This window comes from Odontomachus brunneus, unplaced genomic scaffold (assembly GCF_010583005.1).
Source record: "Odontomachus brunneus isolate Ranch 3 - 2012 unplaced genomic scaffold, Obru_v1 Obru_scaffold_075, whole genome shotgun sequence".
NCBI lineage: Eukaryota > Metazoa > Arthropoda > Insecta > Hymenoptera > Formicidae > Odontomachus > Odontomachus brunneus.
This window is the reverse complement of record NW_022639525.1, coordinates 905,256-918,670: the sequence shown is the minus strand read 5'-3', so window position 1 is coordinate 918,670 and position 13,415 is coordinate 905,256. Positions and strand designations below refer to the sequence as shown.

The 13,415-nt window shown below is 32.8% G+C and overlaps 1 protein-coding gene across 1 annotated transcript in view; it reads right to left on the bottom strand.

The window, feature by feature from the left end:
• Positions 1 to 13,415, bottom strand: part of LOC116847179 (cytochrome P450 4C1-like) — a 35,237-nt gene that overhangs the window by 11,699 nt on the left and 10,123 nt on the right. Inside the window, exons 4-12 of the mRNA XM_032821904.1 lie at positions 11,559 to 11,744; positions 11,181 to 11,274; positions 10,626 to 10,728; positions 10,372 to 10,471; positions 10,032 to 10,138; positions 9,408 to 9,476; positions 7,608 to 7,779; positions 7,249 to 7,428; positions 7,043 to 7,179 (exon numbers count right to left, since the gene is read on the bottom strand). Coding sequence (XP_032677795.1) covers positions 7,043 to 7,179; positions 7,249 to 7,428; positions 7,608 to 7,779; positions 9,408 to 9,476; positions 10,032 to 10,138; positions 10,372 to 10,471; positions 10,626 to 10,728; positions 11,181 to 11,274; positions 11,559 to 11,744 — 1,148 coding nt within the window. The remainder of the gene's footprint in view (positions 1 to 7,042; positions 7,180 to 7,248; positions 7,429 to 7,607; positions 7,780 to 9,407; positions 9,477 to 10,031; positions 10,139 to 10,371; positions 10,472 to 10,625; positions 10,729 to 11,180; positions 11,275 to 11,558; positions 11,745 to 13,415) is intronic.

Genomic DNA, 13,415 nt, shown 5'->3' with positions numbered 1-13,415 from the left:
GAGAGAGAGAGAGAGAGAGAGAGAGAGAGAGAGAGAGAGAGAAAGCACGCACCAAAATGGTAGAGGAGGGCACTCGAGCCATTCGAATTATTGCGCGACCTTATTGTTACAGACAAATTGATAATATAATTCACGGTATGAAAAAACCGGATTACGAAAAGCTTTTGTGACGGCTTATACGTTTCCTCTTAAATTTAATAAGTGATTAGATGATTTGGAATTATGCGAAGCTTGAAAATGGAATTTTGGTGGCAAAAGTTTGTTGCAATCCTTCAGGGTCCCTGTTTTTATTAGGATTTTTGATCTCGGCGATTGGAAATAGAATGTCCTGACGTGGATTACTCATTTGCAAGGCACCGAGATGTATTTGATAACATGTATCATCTATGGCATCAAATAGGATGCCATCAAATAGGACATTGCTTCTTTGGAAAATAGCTCCTGTCTTGTATAGCTTCCTGCAATTATTCTCCGGAATTTCTTGAATATGTTCATGTTTCTCATTCGATACCGTAGAGTGGATTCCAGAATAATAAATTGAGCTGTCAAACTCAATTCTGCATTGGATGATCTTGACGTAGTTGAATTCATTTAGTTGCAACAATTAAATGTAAGTCTTCTCTTTTTTGGGTTCCAAGTCTTCAACATACCCAGTAAACATAAAATATCATCGATGTTATAATGTCAGCTCAATCATATGGTATATTACGTAACTGTTACTTTGTTATATAATCAAGTTATATATAACAATTACGTAACATACTATATGTTTGAACTGACATTGTAATATAAATAATAATTTGCTATGTAGCAATCTGCGATATCAGTTAAAGAGAAGGAAGTTATATTTAATTTGTCTCCTTTGCAGTCATAGCCAATCAAGTTAAACACAGCTGTGTATTGGCCAGGAAGGCTGTAGCGAAGAGAATAATAATGACTCGGTGCATCCTAGTGCGAGCTTCAACGTGAAATGTGCGGATTGGTGCAGAATGAAGAGATTTCTTAGGCTGAATTTTACCCTATAGGCGTAGTGGGGCGCTCTTAACTATTGAAAGTGACAGAATCGTTCGGAGACTCTTCATTTTTAACTTATCCGCACATAAGACAGGATGCCATCAAATAGAATATTGTTTCCTAGAAAAATGGCTCCTGTCTTGTATAGTTTCCTGTAGTTATCCTCCAGAATTCTTTGAATATATTCATGCTTTCTGTTCGATACCGCAGAAATATGAGAGTGGATTCTAAAATAATTAATTGAGCTGACGATTTGAATTCTGCATTGGATGGCCTCGACGTAGTTAAATTCATTTAGTTGCAAATTGCTTTCAAGTCTTTTCCGCTTTGGGTTCCAAGTCTTCAACACGGCAATCTATGATATCCGTTAAGAAGAGGGAAATTATATTTAATCTATTCCCTCCGCAGTCATAACCATCATCAGATAGCCGTCATCAGATTAGACGCAGCTCATTGCTCATCGTACATTGCTCATCGTACGTTGCTCATCGTACGTTGCTGCATCGTGTAAAGCAACTCTTCCAGCCGCTGACCGGCGTATCAATCTTCGTGTACGGCGAGGCTTATAATAAACAATCAATATAGTTGCGTTCTCCTCCAGGACGTAACATAACGACCTATTTTGAAGACTCGTGCGGGATGATAAGAGTGATAACTGGAACAAGAGTATGAATACGCGATTTTCTTCCGACAAAGCTGAGGTGGAAAAGACCTATCACGAAGCAATAAATCGTGCATCGCTTCGTCGACCTTACAATACACAATTACAACAATCCTCACACACCTTCACATCATTCGTACCTCACGATGAACAAGCTGTTCCCACCACATCCTCGGTGACACCTACGGCACTTCCACTTGACGTCTTAACCCCTGTTATAAGGAAAATCTTGAGTGATAGTCTATTGTCCCTTAACTCCTTCGGAATAACTGCCTCACCACTGGGATTAATATTATTCCGGATACCGTAGAAGAGGAACCTATTAAAGAAAATCCAGACTCGCGAGAAAATACTTTTCGCGCTGACCCAACGCAATACGTATCATTCGATAATCTTTTAATTTATTCCGTTTAACCGTTACTGAAAGCACTGTAGAGATAATCGAAAGAAGCCACCGAAAATCTGGACATAGAATCTAACGCGATAACGAAGGGAACCGATGTAGAATCTATTATAAGTAAATATATGAGCGCTAATAACTCTTTCGCCAATTTGCGTTACACCATAGAGGCCATTTCATTCTTGGTTGAACAGAATATAACGTTAGAATATTTTATAGAAGGATGCGAATTAGGGAAATCTATATTGTCACTCGACAGCGAAATCTCTTTAACTAAAATCATTCATACTCGATTAACCGATAAAGCTCGACGTTCGGTACAAAATCAGGATTTTTCATTAATTAATCAGATCAGACAGCATATTTAAAAAAATATACTTTCGGATCTACTAAAAGTCTTTACGAATTGCAAGTAGATTTAGGGCGTGTATATCAATTAGCGTGTAAACAAATAGTATCCTATGCCAATTGTGTGAAAGCTATCGGAAAATGAATTCTATAAGCTTATCGTACTACCGTTAGCGGACTCATAGATCAATCAGTCAGAGCATCGGTAAAAAAGGTGTTACAGCACAGCGGGAACTTACCCTTGTCTCGGTATGCTAGTCACAATAAACCATCGAAAGATCTTGTTTATTTTCGCATTTCTACAGGTTAGATAGGATATTTGTAACGGGCCGAACCGTCGATTCTTGGACCTAACTCTCGAAACTTCTCTAGAAATATTTTATTTTTAAATCTCTAATTTTAATTAAATTTAAATCTCATTCTTTTATTAATAAACTCAACATTTTCCTTTATTCTACGACAAAAAGTTTATGAATGGAATTATTATAAACACATTTTAATATATCATATTTTTTCCTTTTCCTTTCTCGTTGTTTTATTCTAAATTTTTTGTAGTACCATAAATAATTTTAACAATCCTATATAACAATTCAATAATTTTATCAATCCTTGAACATAAACAACCTTTTTACTAGACTAGAAACTAAAGACTGATATTAAATATTTATATACCAATATTTATATATTATAAGAAGTAATTGAGATAGAAATACGATTCAAAAACACAGAGGATAAGTTCCACATAGCAAAGAAGATAATTGAAAAGGATTCATTAAAAATTCCTTATAGTTTAAGATTATAAAATACAGATCAAAGGAATCCAATTACACAAAATATATAAAAAATTTAGAAATATAGGATATAGCAAATATAAATAGAATTGACAATTTCATCACCAAAATGATTAGAAACTACTTTGCCGCATTACCATCGATAGATAATAGCCTGATTTTCCCAATGGCTTACCCAAATCCTAGTTTCTTTGAAAAAACACGCGCCTACATCCCCCCGAATATATTTATCCATCTAGATCAAAAATCCATCAAATATCCATGTATTTATTCATCTAGATCTACGAAAATAAAATATGTGCCACATGCCAAGAAACAGATTAAGCAAAAATTCTTATGAACCCGATATCGTTTTCGCACAAAACATAAATTGCTTAAAATATAATCTAGCTATACCGATGAGATACTATAAAGATAATTATACGAGAAACACCGACAAATACTGGTGGCTGGCAAGCTAAATATTATAGTAAGAGATAGAATTCGCACATAACATACCTGAAGCATCTATTGCTGTCTTTATCCACTGTTCATTAGACACATTGTATATATCGCATCAGCACTATGTTTACCATCATTACAATATTTATTATCTAAAATCATCTTATTTATTACACTATACACAAATATACATATAACCAATGTTTTTACTATAAGTCGTTCTTTTTCACTGGAAATATAAAAAGTTTGTATAGTTATTCCGCATTTTTACCATTTTATTGCTGCACCATGTTGTCCAAATAATTTTTTAAACAATTAAAAATATAATATATGCTCTTTTGACATTATACGTTGTTATTTCACGACTATATTATTATTTTGATTTCATATGCAATGAAAATTTTGACTCATCAAAATTTTTCAGTAATTCAAAAACGCAGAAAAGTATTAACGGTTATACTACGTTAAACACATCACTATTCCCTGAGTTTAATCTGAATTTTTTTCAAGTAAAGTTGTTCCTAAGTGGCACTCTTCTGATTATCACTTGTTATTTTGACAACCGTTTTATTGAGTAGGCAGCGGAATATTTGTTAGCCACATTTCCATTCGTGGAAAACAACATTACATCTAAGGAGGCTTCTTCCAATCCGATGATAGACCGGGAAAAATAAATTCGCATAATTTTCATCTATATTATATAAAGTTAGATTAGTTAGTTTTTTTTCTATTCCAAAATTCAATTAAGGCGTATTTTTAGATCGTGCTAAACGAGAATTATTAAAAAATAAATCCTTTCTTAACCCTAAAAGGATTAAAAAGAGAAGAATTACTCAAGTTCCTTGCCTAATAATAGTAAAAAATAGGAAAAAAAATAATCCATCGAAACCGTTAGATTCTAGAGTCACAAATTTTTTTAAAAATTTGGATATTAATAACCTGCAAATAAAAAGTCTTCGAAGACAAAAACAAGATCAACACGAAGGAATTGTCTATCCAAATGAATCCACTAGCACTGAAACAAAACAAACTGACACAATAAGTTATGATATACCAATATCTAATACATATAAGTTATGATATACCAATATCTAATATATATATAAGTTATGATATACCAATATCTAATATATATAATATTTTAAAGGACACCGAGAATTAAAGAATTCGAATAGAATTACCAATAATAAGACGTTCCTTTCGAATTTGAGAAAGGAACAATAATAAATTACCAAGAGAAGGTAATAGGTAATTATCGATAATAAATCATTGATTCAATCAACAACTTCTATAGATCATCGAACCAATATTTCTAATGAAGTCATAGATAATAGAAACAAATTGACGCCATTTAATATCTTTTACCAAGATCCTAAAGGTATGAGGTCCATGAATCTCATCAAAAGCAAATTAGGTCATGTATATTTTACAATCAAAAGTCTAATAATGTTAAACATATGTTTCAATTAGATTCATTAGAAAATAACAAAAAGACAGAGAAAATATTAACATAAGACAGAGAATTAGCAAACATGGATTTTTATACTTTTACACCAAAAGAAGATAAATTCCCGACTTTTTCATTAAAAGTTTTCAATCATTCTTTTGACGATAAAATTCTATGATGAACTATATTCTTTACAGATACTTTAGCTAAAACTTCAAAAAGTAAGCCGTTTCGCTACAAAAAGATCACTACAACAGGAGGTTGAAAGCGATTCAAACCTGGGATAAAATACGGCCTCAACAACTGATCCAGAGTTCTTATGATTTGGAAATCGCTAGTTTGCGAAGGACGTGCCACTCACGAAGCCCATATCGCCGATTCGACCTAAAGACTCTGTAAGACCGCTGACCTTTTTCAGTAAATCCGGAGGAATCGCCGCAGTCAACAGCCCGACAGCGCCCGATTTGCGACAACTGTTTGCAAATTCTTTTTGGTGAGTTCGTTCCATTTTTGTGAGCCGACTGTTAGCGATATTTGGTGTTCCAGTCGCGAGTTGGAAGACGCATCAAAGAGCGGAAACCCGAATTAGAATATTCGGACGGAAATGCATTAGAGCTTGTTTAGGTAAATAAAGATTTAGTGTGAATATAATTATATAAAATATATAAGTAATAAAAGAATATACGACTTGGCCGACATACCTAGAGTAGTATAATACTGCAATTCTAGATAAAATCGTAAAATTCGTAACTTGTTTTCGTAAGACTCGTAAGAATTTATGAGTAGATCTACAAATTCTATACAGACCATATGTCATATAATAATTCGTAAATCGTTAATCTTACATCGATTAATTCCAACAAAAATAAAAAAAAAACTCTTCTTGAGTATAATCAATATTAAATGTAAAGGACAATAATAGTTAAAGCATGAAGAAAGCATGAGAATGCGCATTCGGAGGTACACGTTTATTAGCTTAACATCTCCCCGGAACTCTACTATCTATTATTGAGATAATTACACCACAGCACCTTAGTACGTGCGATGGAGTGACCAATCTTATAACAAGTTATTGACTAATACCTTCGGTCTTCCAGGGAGAGGTTTCTTTGGCTTAATGACAATTTGTATTTATTTGTGTTGGTGCTTCCGATTCCCGTAAGCAAAATTTGTAGCGACAACTTTTGTAACAACAACCTTTGTTATGCCGATTATTGCGACTTTATGTTTGTGACATTTAAATATAATTCGTCTTTTATTTGTAATCACTGAAGATGGTCTGTGAAGTTAGACCGAAACAGGTTTCATTGTTTGATGATTAATAAATTTCTTCTCATTGTGAGATTGGGTCACTATTTTTTGAATATTATAGTGTTAATAGCACTATTAGACCTGTGCTTTAACTCTTATTGTCCTTTACATTTAATATCGATTAATTCCATTAAATTTCGATTAATTCATTCATTCTTCATAGTAGAGTTTCATTATAAATTTAAATTCGGAAAAATAACACACCCGAATTAGCCCTTTTTTACTGTAAGTTACTTTTCACGTTGGTTTGTACGTGTCATCCGGTTATTCATCCCGATTATAAAATTGTAGCATGCAATGCGAATATTATGCAAGAAGTTACCTGCAATTGAGCGAGGATAAAGGCTAGCTGACTTTTCATCAGAGTCAGGATAAGATAAAGTTAATTTCTAAGTTACTAAAAAATTTATTTTTAAAATTAAAGTTAACCTCTATAGATACAACTTATTTATACCCATTTATAACATTTATATGTATAAAATCGTAATATTAAATTGGCACACACATGCATGTATGTGTCTAATTGTTAAATCGACAATTCTTTGATTTTGCGATATATTTGCATTCGCTTCTTACATTCATAGAACCCGCACGTGCTTCTATTGGACTTCTATTGGAACAAATCTTACATTCAGTGGGTGGTTAGGTCGAAGTATTAAATCACCAATTATCTCCATGTCTTTTAAATAATCGATAGGTTCTACGTAGAAATTGCGCACAAGGGTAGCTATCATGGCTTTCATTTCCAACATAGCGAATCTTTGACCTGTCATGCATAATTTTTTTATTAAAAACTGTTGACATATATAGAGATGTGAACATTACGCTGACTTACCAATACAATTCCGTGGTCCTGCGCTGAACGGCAAGTACGAGTAAGGATGACGACTATGTATTTTTTCAGGTAAAAATCTGTCTGGATCGAATACACTGGGATTCGGCCAGAAATTGGGGTCTCTATGAACGTCGTAGATATTGAGATGCATAATTGTTCCGGCGGGTGCTATATATGAATCTGTAAAGTATATTACATAATTAGCTGTATTTTATAAACGATATTTTGAAAATATTATGTAAATTACTATGTATAAAAAAATCCATCCTATTATTCATGGATATAATTCTGATAATATTAATTATGAAACGTTAAATCTGAAATGTGTTTATATATTTATAAAGATTTATCGCTATTACTGTTTAATTGCACATCTTCCGCAGCGACTCGTGATATAAAATGTACGCTGGGATAGAGCCGCAAGGTTTCTTTCAAACATCTTTCTAAGTACGATAGATCCTGCAAGGACGTCATAGTCAATTTCTCCTCAGATTGTTCCATCACTGTGTTGATCTCCTCCCTGACACGATCCTATATCACCAATTTTCATTAAAATTGCATGCCTCATTACTTTGTGATATTTTTATGTACACGCAAAGAAACAATTTCAACAAATGCCTGTATATTTATATTTATTATTTTATTATAAGGTTGTAATTTATTATTTTATTATAAGGTTGTAATTTATTATTTTATTATAAGATTGTTACTTTTTAATTTCATTCAATTAATTAATTTCAATTTATATTGGGTTGGCCAATAAGTTCGTGCGGTTTTTTACTTATAAATGATCGATGATTATTTTTATAGAAGGTAATAACTATAATCGAATATGTATTGGCCTTTCTTATCTACTATCTTTTGCCATCTTCCGGGCAGCTTCATAATTCCTCGTTCAAAGAACTTCCTGTCTTTCTCTGCAAAAAACTGCTACAAGTGTCGTTTCACAGCTCCCTCAGAAACGAAGTGTTTTCCACTCAAGGAATTCTGAAGGGAGTGAAACAGATGGTGCAATCTGAAGGTGCAATGTCTGGAGAATACGGAGGATGTGGTAAGACATCCCAGTCTAGCGCCCATAATTTTTGCCGGGTTTGTAAAAATGTGAGCGGCCTAGAGTTGTCATGGTGAAAGACGACGCTTTTACGATTCATCACTTCTGGACGCTTCTCGTGGATCGCTGCATTCAATTTATCCAGCTGACTACAGTACACATCTGAATTGATCGTTCCGTCTTGATCTTCGGAAGTAGCTCGTAGAACACCCTTCCAATCCCATCAAATTAAGAGCATGATCTTGCTCGGGTGAAGCTCTACCTTCGAAGTGGTTTGTGGCGGTTCGCTGCGCTGCCCCCACGATCTTTTGCGCTTGATGTTATTGTAGACGATCCATTTTTCGTCACCAGTGATTATATACTTCAGAAATGCTCGCTTCTATCACGTTTTCCGAGTAAATCGCTGATAGAAATGCGTTGGATTAAATGAGCTTCGCTCAGTTCGTGCGGAACCCTAACATAACCAAGTTAACGCAGGTGGTTTTCCATGCTATTTCGATATTTGGAGAACATCTGCAATCTCCCACGTCGAGTAGTGTGGATTGGTGTTGATTACCGTCTTCAATTTGTCGCTGTCGATCTCATTTTGTCGGCCTAAGCGTGGGTTGTTCTGGACAGAAAAATCTCCGCAACGAAATCTCGCAAATCACTTAGGCACACGTGTTTTTTCACAGCATCCTCATATATTGCACAAGTCTTTTTAAAAATTTGAGCTGCGTTTTTGCCTTTTTTAAAATAAAAAGCATAATATGCCGAAAATTCTCATTCTGGTTATCCATTTCCAGATGACGTATATTACACAAAATACACAAAATACGCAATTTTACATGTATTATTTAAATGCACGTTGAAATGTCATCTGTCAATAACTATACGCTTTCAAGTCTTTCGACTGAAGATAAAGTTTAACAGAGCGCCTTGAAACAATTTATCGAGGAAAAGTGCACGGACTTATTGGCCAACCAAATACACGAAAAAATATGCGACTAGTAGTCTCGTAGAATGCTTCTACCGTTTTAATAGAAGTTAATTAACGACTTCATGATTGAACAGGAATAATCAGTTGCTTCTTTGAATTTATATATCGCTTGTCTCTATTAAAAAGTACCTGAACATCCTTGTGCTCAGCTAACAGTAACAAAGTGAAACATATAGCCATTGCTGTCGTATCATGACCCTATAATCAGGTTGTATGTTAGATGCGTATAAAAAGCAATCATTATTGAATTAACGTAACATGTTTGGTTAAAAACGATTTGATTAAATTAAGCATAATTTCTGATTATTATAATGAAATATTGTGGTAGCTAACTAGAACATTTAGGTCTAACAATAGTTAGTTTGGTTACTGCTGATCAAATTATAACATTATAATACTCATTATTATTTTGATGGTTGCTTGGCAAAAAATCAATTACTGAATGTTCAGTGTAAAATAATAAAAATTTTGAATCTTACGTGAAGTGTTTAAAATATCGACCACGAATTTGTAAAGGATTATAAAGTAACCAAATAAAGAAATAAGTTTAGTTAATAGTTTCTTTGGTCAATCGTATGTAAACAAATTTGTCTGATTACCTTACTCAAAAATGTTGTTTGTTCATATTTCAATAAATAATCTAGTTCGTGTCTTTTTTATTCTGATTGATTCTGATTAATTTTGACCAACTTTTTTATATATATTTTCATATAATATAGCAGATTATCGAAAAAATTACACAAATATACATACTTCGAACATGAAGGTATCCACTTCCTCTCTGATATCTAAATCGCTCAAATGATTTTCCTGCGAAACTGCTATTAAAAGATCCAGCATGGCAAGTCGCTTTTTTCGATCTAAATTAAAGAAGAGATCATAAGCTGTAATTGACATCTATCTCTTACATTTGTTATTTACTATTTTCATGTACGGAATTAATATTCAATAAGTACGCAATTAGTAAGCAATGATGGTTTCGTTAAAAACCGAATACAAACAATAAATTCGTTTCTCTTTAGAATATGTAGTTAGAATACTGCGATTATGATTTTACGATATTAGAATGAACTCAAAATATAAAGATACGTACATCCATGTATTTCTACTGTTTCTATCGCATCGTCATTTGCGAAATTATGCAAATATTTATTGCTCGTATGTTGGTGATAAAGTTTTCTTTCCGCTATGATCTAAAAGAAAACATTAATTTATTTTGTGGCACGTGTTATTGCGCTATTTAACTAATATTTAAATATTTTTGTCAGTACTTGTATAGAATATTCGCGTTTAAATTACGCGCACTGAAAAGCTCAATGGATGCTGAGTAACTTGATTTTTACGTACTTTTTCAGTGAATCCGTGCAAATTTTGTAGTATTGTCTTTTGCAGTTTGCTCGCAGAAGTCAACGCAAATATCTTGTCAACAACTAACCAGGCATTCATTAATCTAAATAACATAATTATATAACGACAAGAGAATAAACCTGAGAAAATAATAATATTAGTTTCTACAGAATTACGTAAAATAAATATTTAATAATAAACAAATAAAATTAAAAATTGAATGAGCTAAAAGGCGTACATTTATCATACTTTTTTTCTTTTTCTTTTATCCTTTTTTTCTTGCGCTATAAATTACCCGGCTAATATTAGGATATGATTTTGTGTTATATTCGGCAACACATACAATTTTTTACAATGTTTTTTACAATGTGATTTTTTACAAATATCCAACATTTTAAGAAATTTAAATAACCTCTTTTTGAGACTGCTAGACTTAGTAAATCTTGTAATACATGGGTAGAATATTTGTATGCGTCTTTACCTTAATTATGGCTATTTTTGTTCGTGTTATACACTATTATATAAATTATATTGTTTACCGCAATTATTGATTACCTATAAACACAAAGTTGACCCATTTGACGAACATCCTGTCGATATTTTTTTTGAGCCGCACCGAGATTGTGCAAAGAAGTACCCATTGCAGTTTCTATAAATGCAGCCAGCTCTTAAGAACTGTCTATAATGGGAGTAAAGTATGGCTGTAAGAAGTAAAAGTAAGAAATTGACCATTCACAATCGATTATTCTTCTCATACTCAATTATGATTGGTCAATTTATTTCTCTTACTACTTCCAGCCATACTTTCATCTCTCATTGTAGACTGTTCCTTAGATATATGTTAAGTAAACTCTCTATACACTTATGTAACGAACTCTGTACACTTATGTAACTCTCTATACACTTATGTAACGAAAATGTACAATGATTTACCGCATATTGCGTTTAGCGTGTGTTCAGAAACAAATGGTACTACATCTATTTCAACCGTCCCGCCGATGTTCTTCAATTCGTGTGTCATGCGTTCACTTTCCTCCAATAAAATATCAACAAACTGTCGCAGTATATTGAAATGGAATGCAGGCGTTAATATCTTTCGCCGTGAATGCCACTTGGCACCTAAAACAAAAATGAGATTATGATTGACATTATTTCTCGAAACACTTATAACTGGAATATTATCGTATATCGCATGATAACTCTATGAAATGAGAAAAATAATATCAAATAAAAAAAATAAAAGAACAATATCAATAATCTTCGCATGCAATGGGCAACTTCTACTCTTTCAGTTTATTACTTAATTAAATAACTTTTATATGATATTTAAAATACACGTATTTTGTAAGTTCATAAATGCGAAAAATATTTTCTAACAAGGAATAATTTATTTGTCAGTTTTCTAAATATTGTTCTTTCTTGAATATGCCCATACAGCACAAATGTCCGAAATATATCCCAGAGACATTTCACATCGTCTTTAAGACGTCTCTGGGATGTACTTTGGACATTGGATTTTGTATAGGCAGGCAGTGAAGTGATGTTCCTACAAAGAGGTTAAAGCTTAAAAATCAGATAATATACAGGGTGTTGAAAAAAAAAGGATCACTTATTTTGATAGCAGGTATTGATCAAAACAAGAAGAAAAGATTTTATTAACATGGGTCCTAAGACTAATATCTTCTAAAATACAAGCTATTTTGTTATTTGAGCTATTTGTCATTTTCTTATTAGTCGTATCATTTTTAGAATGTAATGGACAAAGGAATAGGGAGAGTGGGGTACAATGGGGATATCTTTTTTCTAGGTGCCTTACTGACAAACTCTCGTACAGCAACAGTAGTAAACATTCTTTTGTTTACTAAGGCTGCTCACATTCGTTAAGGCCTATGCAATGTCGTTTGACTTGTAGTATCTTTGTTAATTTTTTATTTTTTAAGGCACCTAGAAGAAAGATATCCCCATTGTACCCCACTCTCCCTTACTCCTTTGTTCATTACATTCTAAAGATGACACGGCTAATAAGAAAATGACAAAGAGCTCAAATAACAAAATAGCTTGTATCTTAGAGATATTAGTCTTAGGACTCATGTTAATTAGAACTTTTCTTCTTGTTTTAATCAATATTACCTGCTATCAAAATATGACCCTTTTTTTCAACATCCTGTATATTTCAGCAGTTCATTAATGTAGAAAGTCTTTATTTACGACACATATTTAATTTGTCCGTTTTTAAACATAGTTTACTCTTAAGCACGAGATACAAAGAATGTTTCTCTGTTCCCCAAGAAGTTGCAGCTTAGAAATTATGAATTATATATTTTGTAAGTATATTAATCCGTTAATAATACTGATAAAAGAAATAATGAATTGAATTTTTTTCTTTATGAGTTATCTCTAGAGTATACATTGTTTACATGTTATTACGATAATAAAGGATGGAAGAAAAAAATCAAATCTCTACAAGTTTAAGAACTCACAAATAGCTTCTAATGCTGCAATTATCTTGAATTCCATTATTATAATTTATGAAGTAGGACGCTGAGTGAATGTTTGTTCAGTCTCTCTTCCTTCCCATTTAGAGATAAAAATTCTTGCTCAAAAAAACGAGGTGAAAATTTTAAACTACCAAAGATTAAAAGCTCATAAATAGCTTTTCATTCTGAGCTATTCGTTTTTGTTTTTGATGAGGTAGAGCCGGCTGCCGTTATCGTGTTTAATCATATTCGTTAAAATCCATATCGTTACGTCCATTTTCAATATAAAGCGCACATATACGATTATGATATT